We start from the raw sequence: 17024 nt of genomic DNA, 5'->3' as shown, positions 1-17024 counted from the left end.
CTTGATTAAAATCGCAAATTGAAATAAGGTTGGCTCACACAAACTTGCTCATATCTTTCCTAAAGTACCTTACGAGACAATTTTAAAGAAATCTACAATTTTGGTTTAGATTGAAATATTTCCCTGGAGGATTCCTACCCGAACAATCTTTTTATAACCCTGTGCGAAAATTGCAGAAATACAGAACTCTAAAAAAAGGCCACACACACTACAGGAGCACTTTCATGGGTCGCTTGTCATGATTATCTCTGGATTAGCAAAGTAGACAAGAAAATGCCCACGCTAAGTGAGTTATTAAGTCGGGATTGTAGTGAAATGTTATTGATGAATATCCCCGAAGCGTTTAGATCTAGTGACATAATTATTACCATGGAAACTGGGAGCTCTTGGATTTCTTTTTTGTCAACAACAACAGCATTTATTTCATACTGACGTAGGGTAATGATTCATTTTCGATGATAACAGGTGACTTATATAAAATAGATGTTAAACTTGCATCGTTGGATAAATAAATTTTGTTTTTTTACCCATACACCGATGTGTGTAAGCACTGTATACTCAGTACTTTCCTGAGTCCTGTGAACAAATATCACAGGCACCTAAACGGTGAACACACACACGTGTATCCCCTCGAACCCATGTCCACCACTTGTAATATGTTTATCGACACGTTGCGCCGGGTGTTTTCATCTTGGCTTTTTAATCGCATCATCACATTATAGAAAAAAGGGTTCTAGTATGAGCGCCATAATCAGAAAGGTTTCAGACTGAAAATAAACAGAAAATAGAATCAGCTGTTGCAAACAACTTACCAACCAAATGGACCGATGGGATCAATGCAAAAATAAACGGTGATGTTTGTTATTCTAACCTGTGTAATACCTTTAAAATGAAAACAGCATTTCAATCATTCAGACATAAAAGGAAACAGACAAACGACGTGTTGTTAAAAAAAAACATAGTGGCAGCTTCCATGTTGGTACAGATTAAATTCTAATCAACCCACAAACACACACACACGTATCCCCTCGAACCAAACGTCCACCACTTGTAATATATTTATCGACACGTCGCGCTGTGGTGTTTTCATCTCGGCTTTTTAACTGCATGATCACATTTTAAGCGGCAAAACAAACAAGCAAGTCAATACTACTACCGTGATGTCAATATATATTAACGGATACGACCAGCATCCACTCTGATGTGAAGATGGGTCTGAGGACCGCATCGGTGTTGAGTGACGGGTGAATCAATACTGGTACCCCGTCTACTATCCCTGGTTTACCAAAGCCCAGGCCAGACAAGATGAGACGACTGTTTTCTCACGAGCTTCGGAACTGTTTTGTCGAGATATATTCGTTTCCTCAGGAGATGGAATTATGTTGTGTATTCTGATGAGACCAGAGTACAAGTCGCCGGTTCAGTACTCCAGAATGATTGATCCATTTTCGGGGAAAAAATTAAATAATGGATTTTCGTTTTTTAATTTATTGACACAGCTGATCTTAAAAGGTTGTAGTAAGGTTTTATGATGTAGTATTATTTACCAAAAAAAGAGCTAATGGGCTGACGTTTGGACCCACCAGAGTCTAAGGCTGAACAAATATTTCAGCCCTCGATTTTGTTGGCCTTCGAGAAAGACTCTGCTAGGGTCGAATGGTCAGGCCACTAACTATTTTTTGCATTTATACCATAGGTCCTATTTGGTTTGTGAGCAGTTTGTAACAACAAATCCTATTTTCCCGTATTGTTGTTTGGATTTGGAAAAAGTAAAATCGATTTATTTATGTATTCATGTTTAAAACAAGCATGCCATTGTTGTCTAGAAAATCTTTCAGTACTAAGACACCAACTCGGAGAGCCAAATTCCTGGATACTCGGCTGTTGGACTCAGTACTTGAATATCAGAGTACAAAACACTTCTTGTACTTGATGGCCCACGGAAAAACAACACACTTTAATGGGCCCCAACATTCAATTTCACACCAGACTTGCGCCTCTATAATGAGGCTATTAAACCTTTGGACACGCCCCCATAGCTGAGGTCAAATAATGCGCGACTATCAGCCAATGATGTCTCTTCTTTGCAAAGAGGGAACCATTTTTACGCTTTTGATCGGCTTTCGTTATAACGCCTATGTGGGAACTTCTAAGGGGAAAAAAAATCCTTACCATGGGTTGAAATAAAATCAATGACCTATGTGACTGCACAAGTGAAAAGACTGCTCCGCATTTACATGTAACACTATCAAAAGATCATGCTCACACATTAGAGTTGCCTTCAAATGTGCAAATATCCAAATGAAATAGCTTAACTTTACTCTAGCGCTGTTGTGAAATGTATTAAGTAATAATCATCCCATAAACCACAACAGTTTTCGCATTTGTTTCCAAAGAAAAGTCAAGCGGATTCTGATTCGTCTTGTTGGTGGAAATTCAATTTAACTTCATCAATATTGTTTTTAAACAGACGTTGACAGTTTTGGTCTGAGAATCTGTTTTGCCATCTCAAAATAGTGTTTGTGTAAATAATATGTAGTGACATAACTAGGGGCACAGGAGAGCCCCCCTACCACTATTGATGTTTATTGCCAATTCCCCTCATTGCCCCCTACCCTAACCCAGTTTGAAATCTGGACTTAAAACTCAAAATTACTCAAAAAATAAGTTACATTTTAGGAGCTTTTAAGTAGTATTTTCAGTGGGTTTTTTTTTTTTCGCTTATGTTTTTATTTACATGACAGTCAATGTTAAGAGTGCTGAAAGAGTGGCTTGTTAGGAATGGAAACTAGTTTCAATTGGCCGGATGTGCTCCCCTAGGAAAAAATGGTGCAGCCCCCTTGTGCCCCCTCGTAAACAGCAAATTTTTTCCTGTTCTGTATTATTATTACTATTATTATTATTATTAGTAGTAGTATTTATTATTTTTTCAGTTAAAAGCTTCTTGTTTTCTTTTTGCTTGTTTGCCTTTCAGTTGCTTTTGTTTTTTAGTTTGAGGGGTTGTTTCCTTTTTTTGTTATTTTACAGATTCAGCCCCAGGGTCAGGCACAGTCTTGAAATCAGAGTAAAAATAACCGGAAGTAAGTTCAATTTGTGTTTTTTTCTTTTCTTTTGCTTTTCTGTTTGTCTTCTGAGCTTTTCCCTCTTTTTCTCCAAGAGAATTTGTAGATATTCACTCAATAATTGCCCCAAAAATAAATAATGGCCCGACATTTCAACCCTAGTGGAGAATTTCTTGAAGGCTGAATGACAACACAACAAACATGAACAGATATAATAATTGTGACAGAAGCAGTATAAAGTGCAAAAACATGAATAGGGAAAGAAGGGGGCATAGAGCACACATAAAACAGCAAGGGGTAAACAACCAATAAAGATACAGTGGGGGTTGGAGGGATGGGGCTGGTTTGACCAAGAGTTAAAAACACAAAGTACCGAATCAAAAGTGGGGTAAAGGGAGAAAAAGTAATACATCAGTGAATGAGGCAGATATCTAAAATGGAGGATATCTGTGGGAAAAGGAGAAGGCAAAGACAAAAGGTTATTGTTTTAGTCATTTCCTTGTTGGATGTTTAGACCATGGGGTTGAACGGTCTGAAGGTGCCTTATCCTCAAATATCTCCCTTACTCAAACAGTCTTAATTGTCACTCGATGATTCTTACATTTGTAAAAGTTTATTTAGTTAATGTCAATTTATTATTATATGTCAAAATGTAAGTGACCTTTTATCTTTCTTATCTCTCTATGGTATGTATTTCCCCCGTTGGCTTTCGTGTACATGTACCTAAAGTTAAGTGGTCTAGATTCGAACATGACAGATATTTGGCATTTCGCTCCTGTTTTGTCAGCCTTTTTGTCACCTTTTGTGCTTCTCGACTCGTTCCGGGAGAAGTAAGCCGCAGGTGTGCTGCTGCTGAGCGATTGGACTTAATTCAATTCAGACAGAAACACAATAAATCCTTTGGGGAAGATAAAATTGAATCATTTCTGGTACAACGACTTCTTCGTTGGTCACAACTGAATGGGGATGTCGTATTCATCAGATTACATCTAGTGTTGTTTGTGTGTCACGTGGCTCAGCTCAGAGCAGGACTTTTTGCATAGCAACAGCCAGACGTTTTTTTTTATGCAATACACATTCGTCGAAAGGCCTCAAAATAACCCATGGCACCAACGGCAATTCACGTGGTGCCTTGTGCTTTTGCTTGACCTTTGCAAAGCTCCAAAACCAATTTAATGTATCATCGGCTTTGTAATCAGGGAGTTCCGTACTTAAGTCAAGCGTATTACATAGATGTTTGCTTGTGCACGTGCATACTTCGTGCTACTAGGCATTAAACGCTTACCCAGCTAGCAAAGAATATTTGGCACTGGTACAGTAAGCAGAGAATGATGGTTGTGAGCGCAGAATTTGGCGGTAAAGCAGAATTGGGCCCTGGTCCCACTGGATAGCCGCTGAAATTGACAAAGTTAAGCGCAAATCTTGATCTGACATTACTAGTCTGGGGGGTTTCAAAATGAAGCATTCTGTTGTCACCAAACAAGTCAGTGTACCAGACATTATTCAAATTTGAAGGGATGAAGAGTTTCATTAGAACTTTTGCGGTGATTTACGTTTCATAAATTTTCTTCAAATCTACACCCACTCCATGAATGATTTAGGAAGAAGATATTTTTAAAGTAATTTTGTTCATGATTTGACATGAGCGAAGGTATCTTCACCGTCGTCCATCCTCTTAGAGTTCTACTTTTACTGTCGGCAACGTTGGACGGAATCAATTGAAAATTGCAATCCCCTGGAGGATTCGGGGGTTTGGCAAAATTCAAAGTCACGTCGCTGTAGCCGTGGCATATTTACAATGGAAGACGGAATTGAATTTGTGGAACACTGTATTGATTTTTACATAAAACGTCGAGCGTCGAGCGTATGTGGGATTAGAAAAATTTAATTTTAGCGTCAGGGCTCAAAGTGTGTTTGGTTTTTCAGTTAAAGATCCCACTCAAGGTCTTCTGATAAAGAACAAACAAAATCACCAAACAAAAGCTGGGTTCCTTTCTGTGGTAAGACTTAACAAAAATATTGTGTGTGGATAGTATTCTATGGTCAGAATGTATTAATTTGTCACAAGCAATGGAGAGCTATTGATAGTGTAAAACATTGTGAGAAACAATTCCCTCTGAAGTAACATAGTTTTTGAGAAAGAGGTAATTTCTCACTAAATTATTTGAATCTGAGAAAGACTTCAGGCCTGAAGCCTTTCTCAGGTATCTGAAAGCCCACATATTAATTGTGCAACAAGGGTGTTTTTTTCATTATTTTCTTGCAAATTGGATTACCAATCAAGCCCAAATTTTCACCGATTTGTCACATTTTATACATATGTTGGGATACAGCAGTGCGATTCTTGGTCTTTGACAACTACCAAAGGTGTCCAGTGCCTTTAAGGTTTTGTTTTACTTCAATCCAAACTCTGTCATTTGTGGACGTTTATATCAGTCACTGACGTACACATTGGGGGGGGGGGGGGGACTCTCACAACAGTTTTCTCCTGGTTGTTCCACTTCAGAGGTCTACCTATTTGTTTGTCGCTGTATTTACAGGATTCTGTTGCTAGGTAACAGTCAAGGATACCACATAAGGCCTCCGGGGAGGCTATCAATCTCTGGTAGAGGCTTTTGTCCGGCTTCGTTGAGACGGTGGATAAACCACTGATTGCGAGGTCTAGTTGAAACTGTACCCCTTCATCCGAACCCGGCTGTAGATTGGTCTCTCTATGTCTTGCTGTTAGGGACCCGTATCCAGTCTCAGGCGGGAATTGATAATCAAAAAAGTATATGTAGATCTAGCTGTAGTGGGATTGGGAACTCGGGAGAAGGTGATTTTGTGGAAGGTGATGGGACAGAAGAGAAAATTGGTTAATCTTTTAACAAAGTAGTGGTGAATTTGTAGCAGGGGCTAAATGCACATTACGGCATTTTAAACCAAGATAAACACCAAGTAGAAAACATTCCATAGACCTCATTTCAATTCAGCGGCCTTTACCTAAACTTCAAAAAATTTGCTCCAGAATGCCCCACAGTTTTGAAAAATTCTTGGGAGCACCCTGATGAGTTTCAGGCTTGGATTTTCATCTTTGAGAGGGCAAGGTCGTTCATTTCACTTTGCACGGGCCGTCCACTTTAAAACCAGCAAGATGGGACACTTTTGAAGGGACACAAAGGCCAAGACCAGGGGCAGTAGAGGCAGTGGCCTCCTGGAGTTTAACATAAAGTAAATAAAAGACAGAAATAACACCCGTAGAAATCACTCTATTGTGGGAAACTACAAACATTTGTTCTCTATATCTTCATCTGTCTGTCAACGTCTTCCTTTACTGTCTGGAAACCTCCTTTGGGGTCCTATATCCCACCATGGTCGACGTGCAAACAAGCAGGTGCAGACGAAACCCAAGGCATACAAAAAGTCCCAGATATGTAGTGCTAGTATATGAGCGTTTATTTAGTATTCTGGCTCTACTTTTTTAGCGTTCCCAAAGAATACAAACATTCACATTATGAGGGGTAGAAGCCACTGCCCTAGAGCTATCTGCACTGCCATTCAGTTAACTTTTTTAAAGGGGCTAAAAAGCACTAAACTTAGAGATCAAGCAGTGGGTTGTACTTAAGCCTTTTTGAGGTATGGCAGACGGGATAAGAGTGTATGTTTGGTTTGGGTGTATACAGACAAATTCACCCAAACCTTATAGTGTTGTAGCATTGTGTCCGCCATATCTCAAGAAGGCTTATAGCAGCCAAGAGGACTCCACAATACTTTCAAAAGACAGTATTGTCACACCATCACTGAGGATGTTGCCCTTTAAAGTATGTTTGTTAGGCCCGTCTAACCTCGTTGCCAAAAGGAAGACTTGTACTAAGAATGGATTTATTTACCAAAGTGGATTTCATAATGGAGCCGGATATGATTAACATTAAAACAAAAAATTGCTAGGTAAGTTGACCCCCTTTTTCCTGTGGTCAGAGACCCTTCAGTATCCACTATAATACTCCAATCCATAATAACTCAACACCCAGTGTTTGGACTTGAGGAGCAATTGTTCATTTAAGCCCAAAACTCTCATAATCTAAATCTTCTTTTACTTCCCATTTGTGCTTTTCCCCTGCACCCCGCACCTGTACACAGTATGACCGACAAGCATTTACAAACAGTGCACCGACAATCTATATGTACCTATTCACATTTATTAAAGCCATTGGACACTTTCGGTAAACAGTATTGTCCAAGGCCCACACTTCGTGTATCACAACTTATATACAAAAATAGCAAACCTGTGAAAATTTAGACTCAATCGGTCATCGGAGTCGGGAGAAAATAATGGGAAAACCCACCCTTGTTCTCCGCACGTTTCGTTGTGTCATGACATTCGTAATTCTCGATGTCGAGAATTGATAATATTGTATTAATGTTTTCTCAAAAAGTAAAGCATTTCATGGAATAATATTTCAAGAGAAGTCTTTTACCATTACCTTCTGTAAACCCTGTAAGTTATTTGTAAATCTGTGAACTTTTATTATTTTTTTCTGTTCCGAAAGTGTATATTGGCTTTAAGCAACGGGCCTGATCTCATGAATCCTTCAAAGCTATGTTATGTGTAATTTAAGTTAAATTTAAGTTAATTTGATTCAGGTTAGAACTATTGTTGGTTGCTCTTTGCAATATCCTTTGTAAGTTCAAATTAGGTCGTTTAGAAAAGCACTTTGAAACCATCGTAAAAGGCAACCTATAAATGTTTAATATTTATAAAGTGCCTTTATTATTGTGGTCCATATGATTATCTACTGATTCTACTCCGCACCAGTAAAATATTAAATATGACAAATTCGCAAAAGAACATAATCTACCCAGCAAGTAGATACACACATGGTGTTGTCGCAAACCAATTTTTTATATAAACCTCACCATGCAATGTCTCAAAACCCATAAAATATTATTATTGTTATTTAGCAGTGACATATCCTACACATCCAGATAACTTTCTGAATTGCATTTGGATGATCAGGATCTTTAAAGTAAATACTTTTATACTGGTTGTATTATTAAAGGAACACGTTGCCTTGGATCGGTCGAGTTGGTCTTTGAAAAGCGTTTGTAACCGTTTTTTATAAAATGCATATGGGTAGAAAGATGTTGTAAAAGTAGAATACAATGATCCACACAAACATGCCTCGAAATTGCGTGGTTTTCCTTTTACCTCGTCGACTAACACGTCGGCCATTTATGGGGGTCAAAATTTTGACTCCCATAAATGGCCGACCATGTTAGTTCGCACAGTAGAAGGAAAACCACGCAATTTCGAGGCAAACTTGTGTGGATCATTGTATTCTACTTTTAAAACATCTTTCCAACCATATGCATTTTATAAAAAACGGTTACAAACGCTTTTGTTTTGACCAACTCGTCCGATCCAAGGCAACGTGTTCCTTTAAAATATACCCCATTAAAGCCATTATACACTTTAGGAACAGAAAAAAAAATGTTCACAGATTTACAAATAACTTACAGGGTTTACAGAAGGTAATGGTGAAAGACTTCTCTTGAAATATAATTCCATGAAATGCTTTACTTTTTGAGAAAACATTAAAACAATTATCAATTCTCGATATCAAGAATTACAAATTTTATTTTAAACACATGTCATGACAAGGGTGGGTTTTCCCGTTATTTTCTCCCGACTCCGATGACCGATTGAGCCTACATTTTCACAGGTTTGTTATTTTATATATAAGTTGTGATACACAAGGTGTGGGCATTTGGACAATACTGTTTACTGAAAGTGTCCAATGGCTTTAAAAGCACTGGACACCGTTGGTAATTGTCAAAAAAGCTTCATATTCAGATTCCTTCTCTAAAACTACACTACTTCAAATGAGTTTGTTTCTGACAATGTTTTGTAATATCAGCAGCTCTTCAGTGCTCTTTATCAAGAATGTTTGTTGTGTTTTCCTAAGGGTATACCGACCCTTTATAAACAAATATTTGCACTGCATCTAAATAATTTCTTAAATTGATAAATTACACAGGGATTGATCTCTCTAACAGTAAAACGCCAGATATATATCAATCGTCAGAACGTGGTTGTATACAGAAAGTGTTGATTTCCGTATAGATTGCACTGTGGTGTGGATTTCTTGCTTTTTCTGCTTCAAAATTCCACTCGGAGCATTTACTTGGACCCCCCCCCCAACCCTTTCTTTGCCAATGTCTGATTGCATGTGAGGTTGAATTCTTTTCACAACCCCTTTCACAATCAAGAAAGATATTCATCGGTGAGTGACTGTGGACGATTATACCAGGAAAAAATGGAAATATTCACATTGTCAGCAAAAAGACTTGAGTGAGTGTCGCAAGTTTTGAAAGACTTAAGTGTCATGCATGTTTAAAGGCAGTGGACACTATTGGTAATTAGTCAAAATAATTTTTAGCATAAAACCTTGCTTGGTAACGAGTAATGGGGAGAGGTTGATGGTATAAAACATTGTGAGAAACGGCTCCCTCTGAAGTGGAGTAGTTTTCGAGAAAGAAGTAATTTTTCACAAATTTGATTTCGAGACCTCAAGTTTAGAATTTGAGGTCTCGAAATCAAGCATCTGAAAGCACACAACTTCGTGTGACAAGGGTGTTTTTTCTTTCATAGTTATCTCGCAACTCCGACAACCAATCAAGCTCAAATTTTCACAGGTTTGTTATTTTATGCATATTATGTTGAGATACAGCAAGTGAGAAGCATGGTCTTTGACAATCACCAATAGTGTCCACAGGCTTTAAAACCGAAAGGGAATTTCTGACCAGTCAAAGGCTCAAATTCAATGCTGTTTTGATAAAATATCATCAGAATTCAAGAATAAACAAAAAAATTATTGTACTTCATACCATATATTTGAAATGAGATGCCATCAAACGAATTTAGATTGACAACAAATTGCACTTTAAGAGTGGCATTTTACATTATTTTAAAAGACTTGTAATGTTTCCCTATTCTCATAAGGACTCTATCTGTTGGGAAAATGAGTGGATCACAGAACTGAATTTGAGCTCTTTACAGTTTTGTTTAAGGCTCTCTCGAACCTTGAAAAGCTTAAAAGCCAGTCCCTACATAACTGTCAGAAGTTTAGTTAACTCTTTATGGTTCTATCCATCCTAGGATAGTTCCATCTTTGGAGACCAATTCACGGTTTCTTTGAGTGATTTTCTAGACTTGCCACTCCGAAATTTGTCATTAGAAATAATAAAAACGCAAAACATCCCCTCAGACAGAAATCATCATGATCATTGAGGAAGCCAGGTGTCTGCTACCTTTTGTTGAGGTAACTTGAGTATTCTTGTAGTTGCCCTCCGGTTAAAATATAATGGAGACGATAATTATATCCCACACTCTAGCTCAGCACTGTACTCCAGAATAGGGTTATCAAATATCACTTTGTCATCCTGACAGGAAAAGAGAAATCTTTAATGGTTTTATCTGCATTCAGACTGTTTTCTTTTGTGTGTTTGTTGAAAATTAGTGGGGCTTTCTTTCTCAAGTTATAGGAGAGGTCATCAATAGAAGCCCTGTGGGTTTATATAGACAACCCTCCCCCCCCCCTCTCCCATAGCATTCTCCTCCTATCAATTGTCATGTGAATTTGATCGTATAAAATGCTACGAGAAGAAATCAAAAAGAGAAAATAGAATTAGCTGATTGCAAACCGCTTACCAACCAAAATGACCTATAGACCTAGTATTTGCAAAAAATAGTTAATGGCCTGATGTTTGGACCCGAGCAGCTCTATTCATTCTCCTAAATTTAAGACCGCAATTCAATGCCAGTGTCTATTTTTAAATATTGTTGAATAAATAAACCATTAATATTAAGTTATTAGCTTATATTTTAGTCAATCTCTTTTAAAAAATAGAAGTATATAGCCATTACCTATTTTTTTGCGAGTACATGTATAACTCAACTAACAAACTACTTCTTCTCTAGGAACTAGTCACGTGGATACTGTTTTCAAAAGCTCCTTGAAATATATAACTGAATCGGTAACCGACAGGGTGGGGGAGGGGCTGGTTGACTGTTGGTTGATAGGCCTTAACTAAAACTATAGGCTTCTGCTTTGCTCGGGCCTCAGATTTGTTACAGAACTTCGAACACCTGGTCTCAATTCATTACTTTAAAATCATTTTCTTCAAAGCAGAAACGAGCAGGATACCAGTCAAAAATTGTACTTGTGACTTGGTAGTTTTGCTGGTAACCTTATTCTGGTAAGCGTAATTTTGTTATGCTAAATAGCTACTTTTTGTGCTTAAGCAGCTTTATGAAAGTGGGCCCTGGATGAAGCCTAAGCCATAGTCTTGAAAACGACCAGATTCTGCTGTACAGAACATATTAATTTTCAAAATCTTGTCATTATTCTTTGAAAATGCTCTGCTGAATTCCAAATTTTTTGATGTGTTGTATAATTTGCAGTTTTAATGACTTCATATGTCTTCAGGAACATCTATTAGTATGTCTTGCGCTCGTTTAATATTCCGATCATTTAAGCCGTGTGTGGGTTGCCTGTCGCCGATTTATGCGTCAATTGTTCTTTAATTTATGCAGAGAGCTTCTTCAAATTGTCTGTTATGCCATTCTAATGTAAACTTGTTGATTTTCATCCTCAAGCCAAAATGAATAAAAAAAAATTAGCAGTTATCTGCTGATTCAGCACCTCTATATCTTGTTCCCCGTATACCATAGCAATCTTGACTACTGATTTTCATTATATTCAAAAACAGAGCCAGACTGGTATCCCTCCCAGTCATTGAATTGACCAAACAAAATGGCTTTTCCCTCGAGGAAGCTTTCCTGTTAACAAATATGAACAAAATTTGATCTACGAGACTTATTGCTCAGAGTTGTTTATCAGACATAAATATTTATGTTGATGAATAGAAAAGATTAAGTTCAAAACACACTGACCAAGCTGTCGGCGCTACACTGTCCATATTATAGCAAATGTGTATGCTTAGGATCTTCTTGATGACATTTGCTAACTGATAGTGCGGGTCGACTCTTGCCGCCGGTCCCTTTTTGTTTTGTTTGCAGACCGGTTTTAATTGAGTAAGACGGTGCGCAGGGGTTTGTTTTCGCTGCTCCAACCGGGAAATTTTAATGGCACTGCCCCCGACCGGCCGGCGTTAGATCTCGGGACATAATCTTCCCCCCAGACTGATGACATCTCGTCCTATGGGAAATGATGTTTTTATTGTGCGTATATGATCATGTTGAGTTGACTGGCATGTTTTTTATGTAAACACAGGTCCTTTATGCATTTGGCTTTTACTTATTTTTTATATTTGCGGGAGAGATCGTTGCTGACACTGTTTTTTGTTTGCACTTCTTTGATAAAATTGTGAAGCTTCACATATTGCAAGAGATGAAATTAGTAAGTGGGTGACAAAAATACTATTTGTATTTTCTGCAGGGATGAACCAGTACTGAGTTTTTTAACAGTTAATTTTACTCAGTTTTTAAGAGGATGAATTATGGACTAACGGAATTATTGCTTTCTTATTCTGGTATTTAATTTTAGATATATTCTTTGTCCATCTTTGTTATTCCGGTCTTTTTTCTCTTTCTTTTTTTCCTTCTTGCTTGTCATAATTTTGTTTTATTGTTATTTTTTTATTCAACAACTATTGTAAATTAAGTTGCAAATCATCAGTATTCTACTATGATATTTAAAAAAAGGCCCATAAACCATATAGTACATTTTACACACAAGCAATTTTGAACATGATCCCTTTCCTTTGGCACCTTTTTTCATGCAAATTGTATATAAACCAGCAACCAAGTCATGAAAATAAATACCCAAAAGGGCTAATTAATAGACCTGTAAGGTAGGTACATCTCAATATAGAACGTCTAAGACATCACACCACACTGATGTCATGGCTGATCTTTCAAATGTCTTTAATTTTAATGGCACTTCCGAGAAGTGCCGGGTTTTGTCTCAAGGCATCACAGTTCATTCAGAACAAATCTCTGCTCACGGTATTTCAATCAGTTTCTAAGGGATTTGTGTGTCTTTACGTTTTTCTTATCCAGAGCCCACCAAAGGATGGATGTAATGCAGCAGATACATTAATCACAATGAGTACAGCCACGCCATGACGACAACACTCTAAAGCTTTGTATACGATAATCAGCCCTGGTGAAGCTTTCATGTTCCAAATGGGATACAAAGTTCATTTTTTATTTATTTCCATTCTAGCAAAGACATCAAAATCACTTGAGGAGAATTGGAAATGGGGGCATAACCAGAAGAGGCCAAAGCTTGTGGTAGGAATGACCAGACAAACAAGTTACCCTGATTGGAAACTCTTTTCTCCTGGTGGGGGTATCAATGGTACCCAATCGGGGGTGACAACACTTACCCAATTTAGGCTAATATGGTGAATGTGACCCAACTATCCCAAATGGGGTATACCGTTGCCTTTTTTTTAAATTCTTGTCTCCCAGTGGGAGTATTAATGGTCACCAATTGGGAAATTTAAGTTGACAACAACACCTACCCAATTTAGGGCCAACTCTAGTAGCAGGATCATTGTCACCTAAGCTATCCCAATTGGGGTATACTGTCTCCCAGTGGGAGTATCAATGGTCACCAGTTTGGAAATGTATAGTTGATGACAAACACCTACGCAGTTTAGGCTAACACTAGTTGCAGGATCATTGTCACCTAAGCTATATCCCAGTTGGGATATACTGTTAACCCCGATTGTAACCCTTGTTCAGGGTTTCAATTGTTCCCAACGAGGTACGTCAAATGTAACCGAAAAAAATTGCCATATTAATACTAACAAGATCATTGTCTCCATACCCATCCGATTGGGATATACTTTTACCCTGATTGAAATCATTGTCTCACAGGGAGGGTATCAATGATTTCCGATTGGGGAAATTCTAACCAAGACAACAACGACCCCTTCCTAAATAATGTTAACAGGATCATTGTCACCTAAGCTATCCCAATTAGGTTCTCTTTTACCCTGTTTGGAACCATCAACCCCCAAAGAGGATATCAGTAGTCCCCAGTCAGGATTTCTTTTCCTCACTAACAATTCCTTATTTCAATTTCAAACTTCACCCTTTCAGATTGTACATAATGTATTATTAATATTTCTCAGTGTTAGACTCATAATTGTGTAAAGGGAAGCAATTACACAAACGACTTAATGAAGTGTTTGAATTGTCAAAGACATTAACGTATTATTTCAGAAGTTGGAGTCCAAAAGAAATAGCATGTTGCCTCAAGTTCACACACTGTACAGTAACACACTGGAATAGCGCAACTAAGAGTTAATGTTGATGACGAAGTTGAATGCATTAGGTCATACAGGGTTTGCCTTTAACTTTTTCAGTGACTCGCCAGCATGATCAAGTCCCAAAGCTTTTAAATTTGTCAAAATTAGGATGCTGTAATTTAACTCTGAACCGGACAGCAATTTTGACTGATCCTTGGGTGTTTTACTTGGCATTGGGCCACTGTTCCATCATTCATAAAAATAGGAATGTTTCTAACACTGGACTATCCAGCCAGACTATCATTTAAAGAGAATTGTGACAGGTCCCTCATGTGTTTTATTGGCCAGCGAACTATTAATGAAAGTCACTATTTGAAAAGCTTTGAAGAAACGAGGGGCTTGCATTTACAAGTAATGAAGGATAAAATGTTGAAGCTTCTTCAGGCAATCATTTAGGTTAGAAGCTGGAGTTTTAAATATTCATAGATACATGCCATCTCAAGTATTGATGTATTTATGAAATGACTTTCATATTCGTCAAAAGATGACAATTTAGTTGGCAAGTCGATGCATCATAGAGGTAGGCGTCTGCTGTAAATGGTTTGCGCTACTTAAGGCTCCAAAACTGGCGTGTGTTTCTGTGTGATTTTTACCCAAACTCTGTAACTACATTCTTCACTGGCGTTTCTTGTAAAAGAAACTAATAAATCTGAGAGGAACTTGCAAAAATATGTGTATAAAAAGGCACAAATATTTTCCTTTTATGCGTTCATTCTCAAAGAATCGCTTTCTATGAGTTTCTTGGCCCAATTTTATAGAGCTGCTTAAGCACAAAACATAGCTAAGCACATCAGAAGTATGCTTACCAGAATACATTACCAACCAAAATGCCAATTCTCATACGCGACAGGTATGCTTCTAATTGTTGCTTAGCGAAAACGATTTAAGCAATCTTTTCTGCTTGGGCAGCTCCATAAAATTTGACTCGTGTGATAAGTGGAGCCAGTTTGTGTGAACACTGAAATGGCTGATGTGGAATTGCGTCACACTTCATGAACAGCGGGCAGTTTCATAGAGCTGCTTAAGCGCAAAAGAACCAAATATTGCTTACCAGAATAAGGTTACCAGCCGAAGTGGTATTTTGTATGTACCAGTTGTGAGTGGTTTCCTGCTTTGTAGTTTTGCTTAGCAGAAAATGGTTAGGCAGTATTTGCTGCTAAGCTGCTCAATGATATTGGGTGTATTTGCTATTAACTGTATATTGCATAACAAATAAACGATTAGTAATGACTTCAACTCTTCTGTGCTTTATTTGTCTTTGTATTAATGGGTGTATGGAGGTCTTTTGGTTGATTTGCATAAAATGTTCCACAGATCAAAACATAAAATATTGTTTTCTAATACCAGTTAAAAGGTCCGTTTTTTTTCCTCTGTCAAATTTTGTTCTTCACCTTACTGTGCCCGAATTTCACCCTATTTTGCCTGAATTTGGGATAGCAGTTGCCTCATCTGCACCCCGGTAGTTTTTATTCTTGTGTACAGTACAACAAATCAAAGCGAACAATAAGTCTTTGCGGAGAGGGCAGAGCAGTGTTCTTAGAAAATAAGGAGATTTATTTTGAAATGAAAGATTTGAGTCTTTTTATGGAAAGAAGAGAGAGGGTTCTTAGAAAATAAAGATTTGTTATTTGTAATGGAAGATTTGAGGCTGGCTATGGTGGGAGATTGATATCGAGTAAAGTCTAAATGAACAGCTTGTGGCTAATCTCACTGTCATTGAGTGTTATTTGCTAAGACCAGCTTAAGACTCCACTCTCAAACTAGCACTTTATAAAGTGCTGTTGGTTAAGAGAGTTAAAACTGAAATTTTTAACTTGAGTGTATTTTTTTGCGATTTAATTCTTATTCATTACCGGGACAGTATATCCATTGGACTAGAGAGGAGATCACGTGGCCTTGTTGCTAATCTCACTGTCATCGAGTATTGTTTGCTATGATCCTTAAGAACCATGTCATCTGTGTTCTAATGAGCCTGTCCTTAATTGATGTGCTAATAGCATGAGGGATATGAATATTTATTTTAATCTAACACTGCTTTGTGATTAATCTCTGTATTCTTAGGCTTTATGCTCTTCAAATTAGCAATTTAAAATCTGGACTTTTGTCTTTGCAAAACAGCGCCCTTGAATGGGTTTTTTTGTCAGATACTCTATCCACCCCCGGTGCCATTAGTGTTTGTTATTTTCTATCATCCTTAAGAACCATGTCATCTGTGTTCTAACGAACCTTGTTCTTAGTTGACGTGCTAAAAGCATGAGGGATATGAATATTTGTTTAAATGATAAGCACTGTAAACTAAGGTTTTCCAGATTCCTTCAATCTTCAAACGACAGCTCAAGACTCCCCTCTTCAAACTAGCAATTTAAGATTTGGACTTTTAACTTCCTGTACCGATGCGCTTGAATGACGTTTTTTATGTCAGATACTTTATAAGTGCTGTAAATATTTGTATTATTAGTCCTTATTAGTTTGTTCTTTACACTGAGATTGTCAACTCAATTGTAATTTTATGTGATTCAAGGCTTTTTGTTGACTTCAGTAAAGCGCATTGATACGGTTATTGTAAAATGCGCTATTTTCAACTAGTTATACTAGTAGTAGTAGATGTACATGCACGGCAAACCATTCATTGCTGTTCCT

At 37.6% G+C, this 17024-nt stretch overlaps 1 protein-coding gene across 2 annotated transcripts in view; it reads left to right on the top strand.

Annotated features, from left to right (window-relative positions):
- LOC139944237 (COP9 signalosome complex subunit 1-like) overlaps nt 1-15620 on the top strand; it is a 38363-nt gene extending 22743 nt beyond the window's left edge. The window contains exons 13-14 of one of the 2 annotated variants that reach the window (XM_071941212.1): nt 3028-3080; nt 13126-15620. In XM_071941212.1, the coding sequence (XP_071797313.1) occupies nt 3028-3057 (30 nt within the window). In that variant the 3' untranslated portion in view covers nt 3058-3080; nt 13126-15620. The remainder of the gene's footprint in view (nt 1-3027; nt 3081-13125) is intronic. The other variant, XM_071941211.1, reaches the window with a different exon arrangement.
- The last annotated feature ends 1404 nt before the right edge of the window (nt 15621-17024 follow it).

This window comes from Asterias amurensis, chromosome 11 (genome assembly GCF_032118995.1).
Source record: "Asterias amurensis chromosome 11, ASM3211899v1".
In the NCBI taxonomy this organism is placed as follows: Eukaryota; Metazoa; Echinodermata; class Asteroidea; order Forcipulatida; family Asteriidae; genus Asterias; species Asterias amurensis.
Note: the sequence above shows the minus strand (reverse complement) of the source record. Positions and strands in the feature narration are given on the sequence as shown.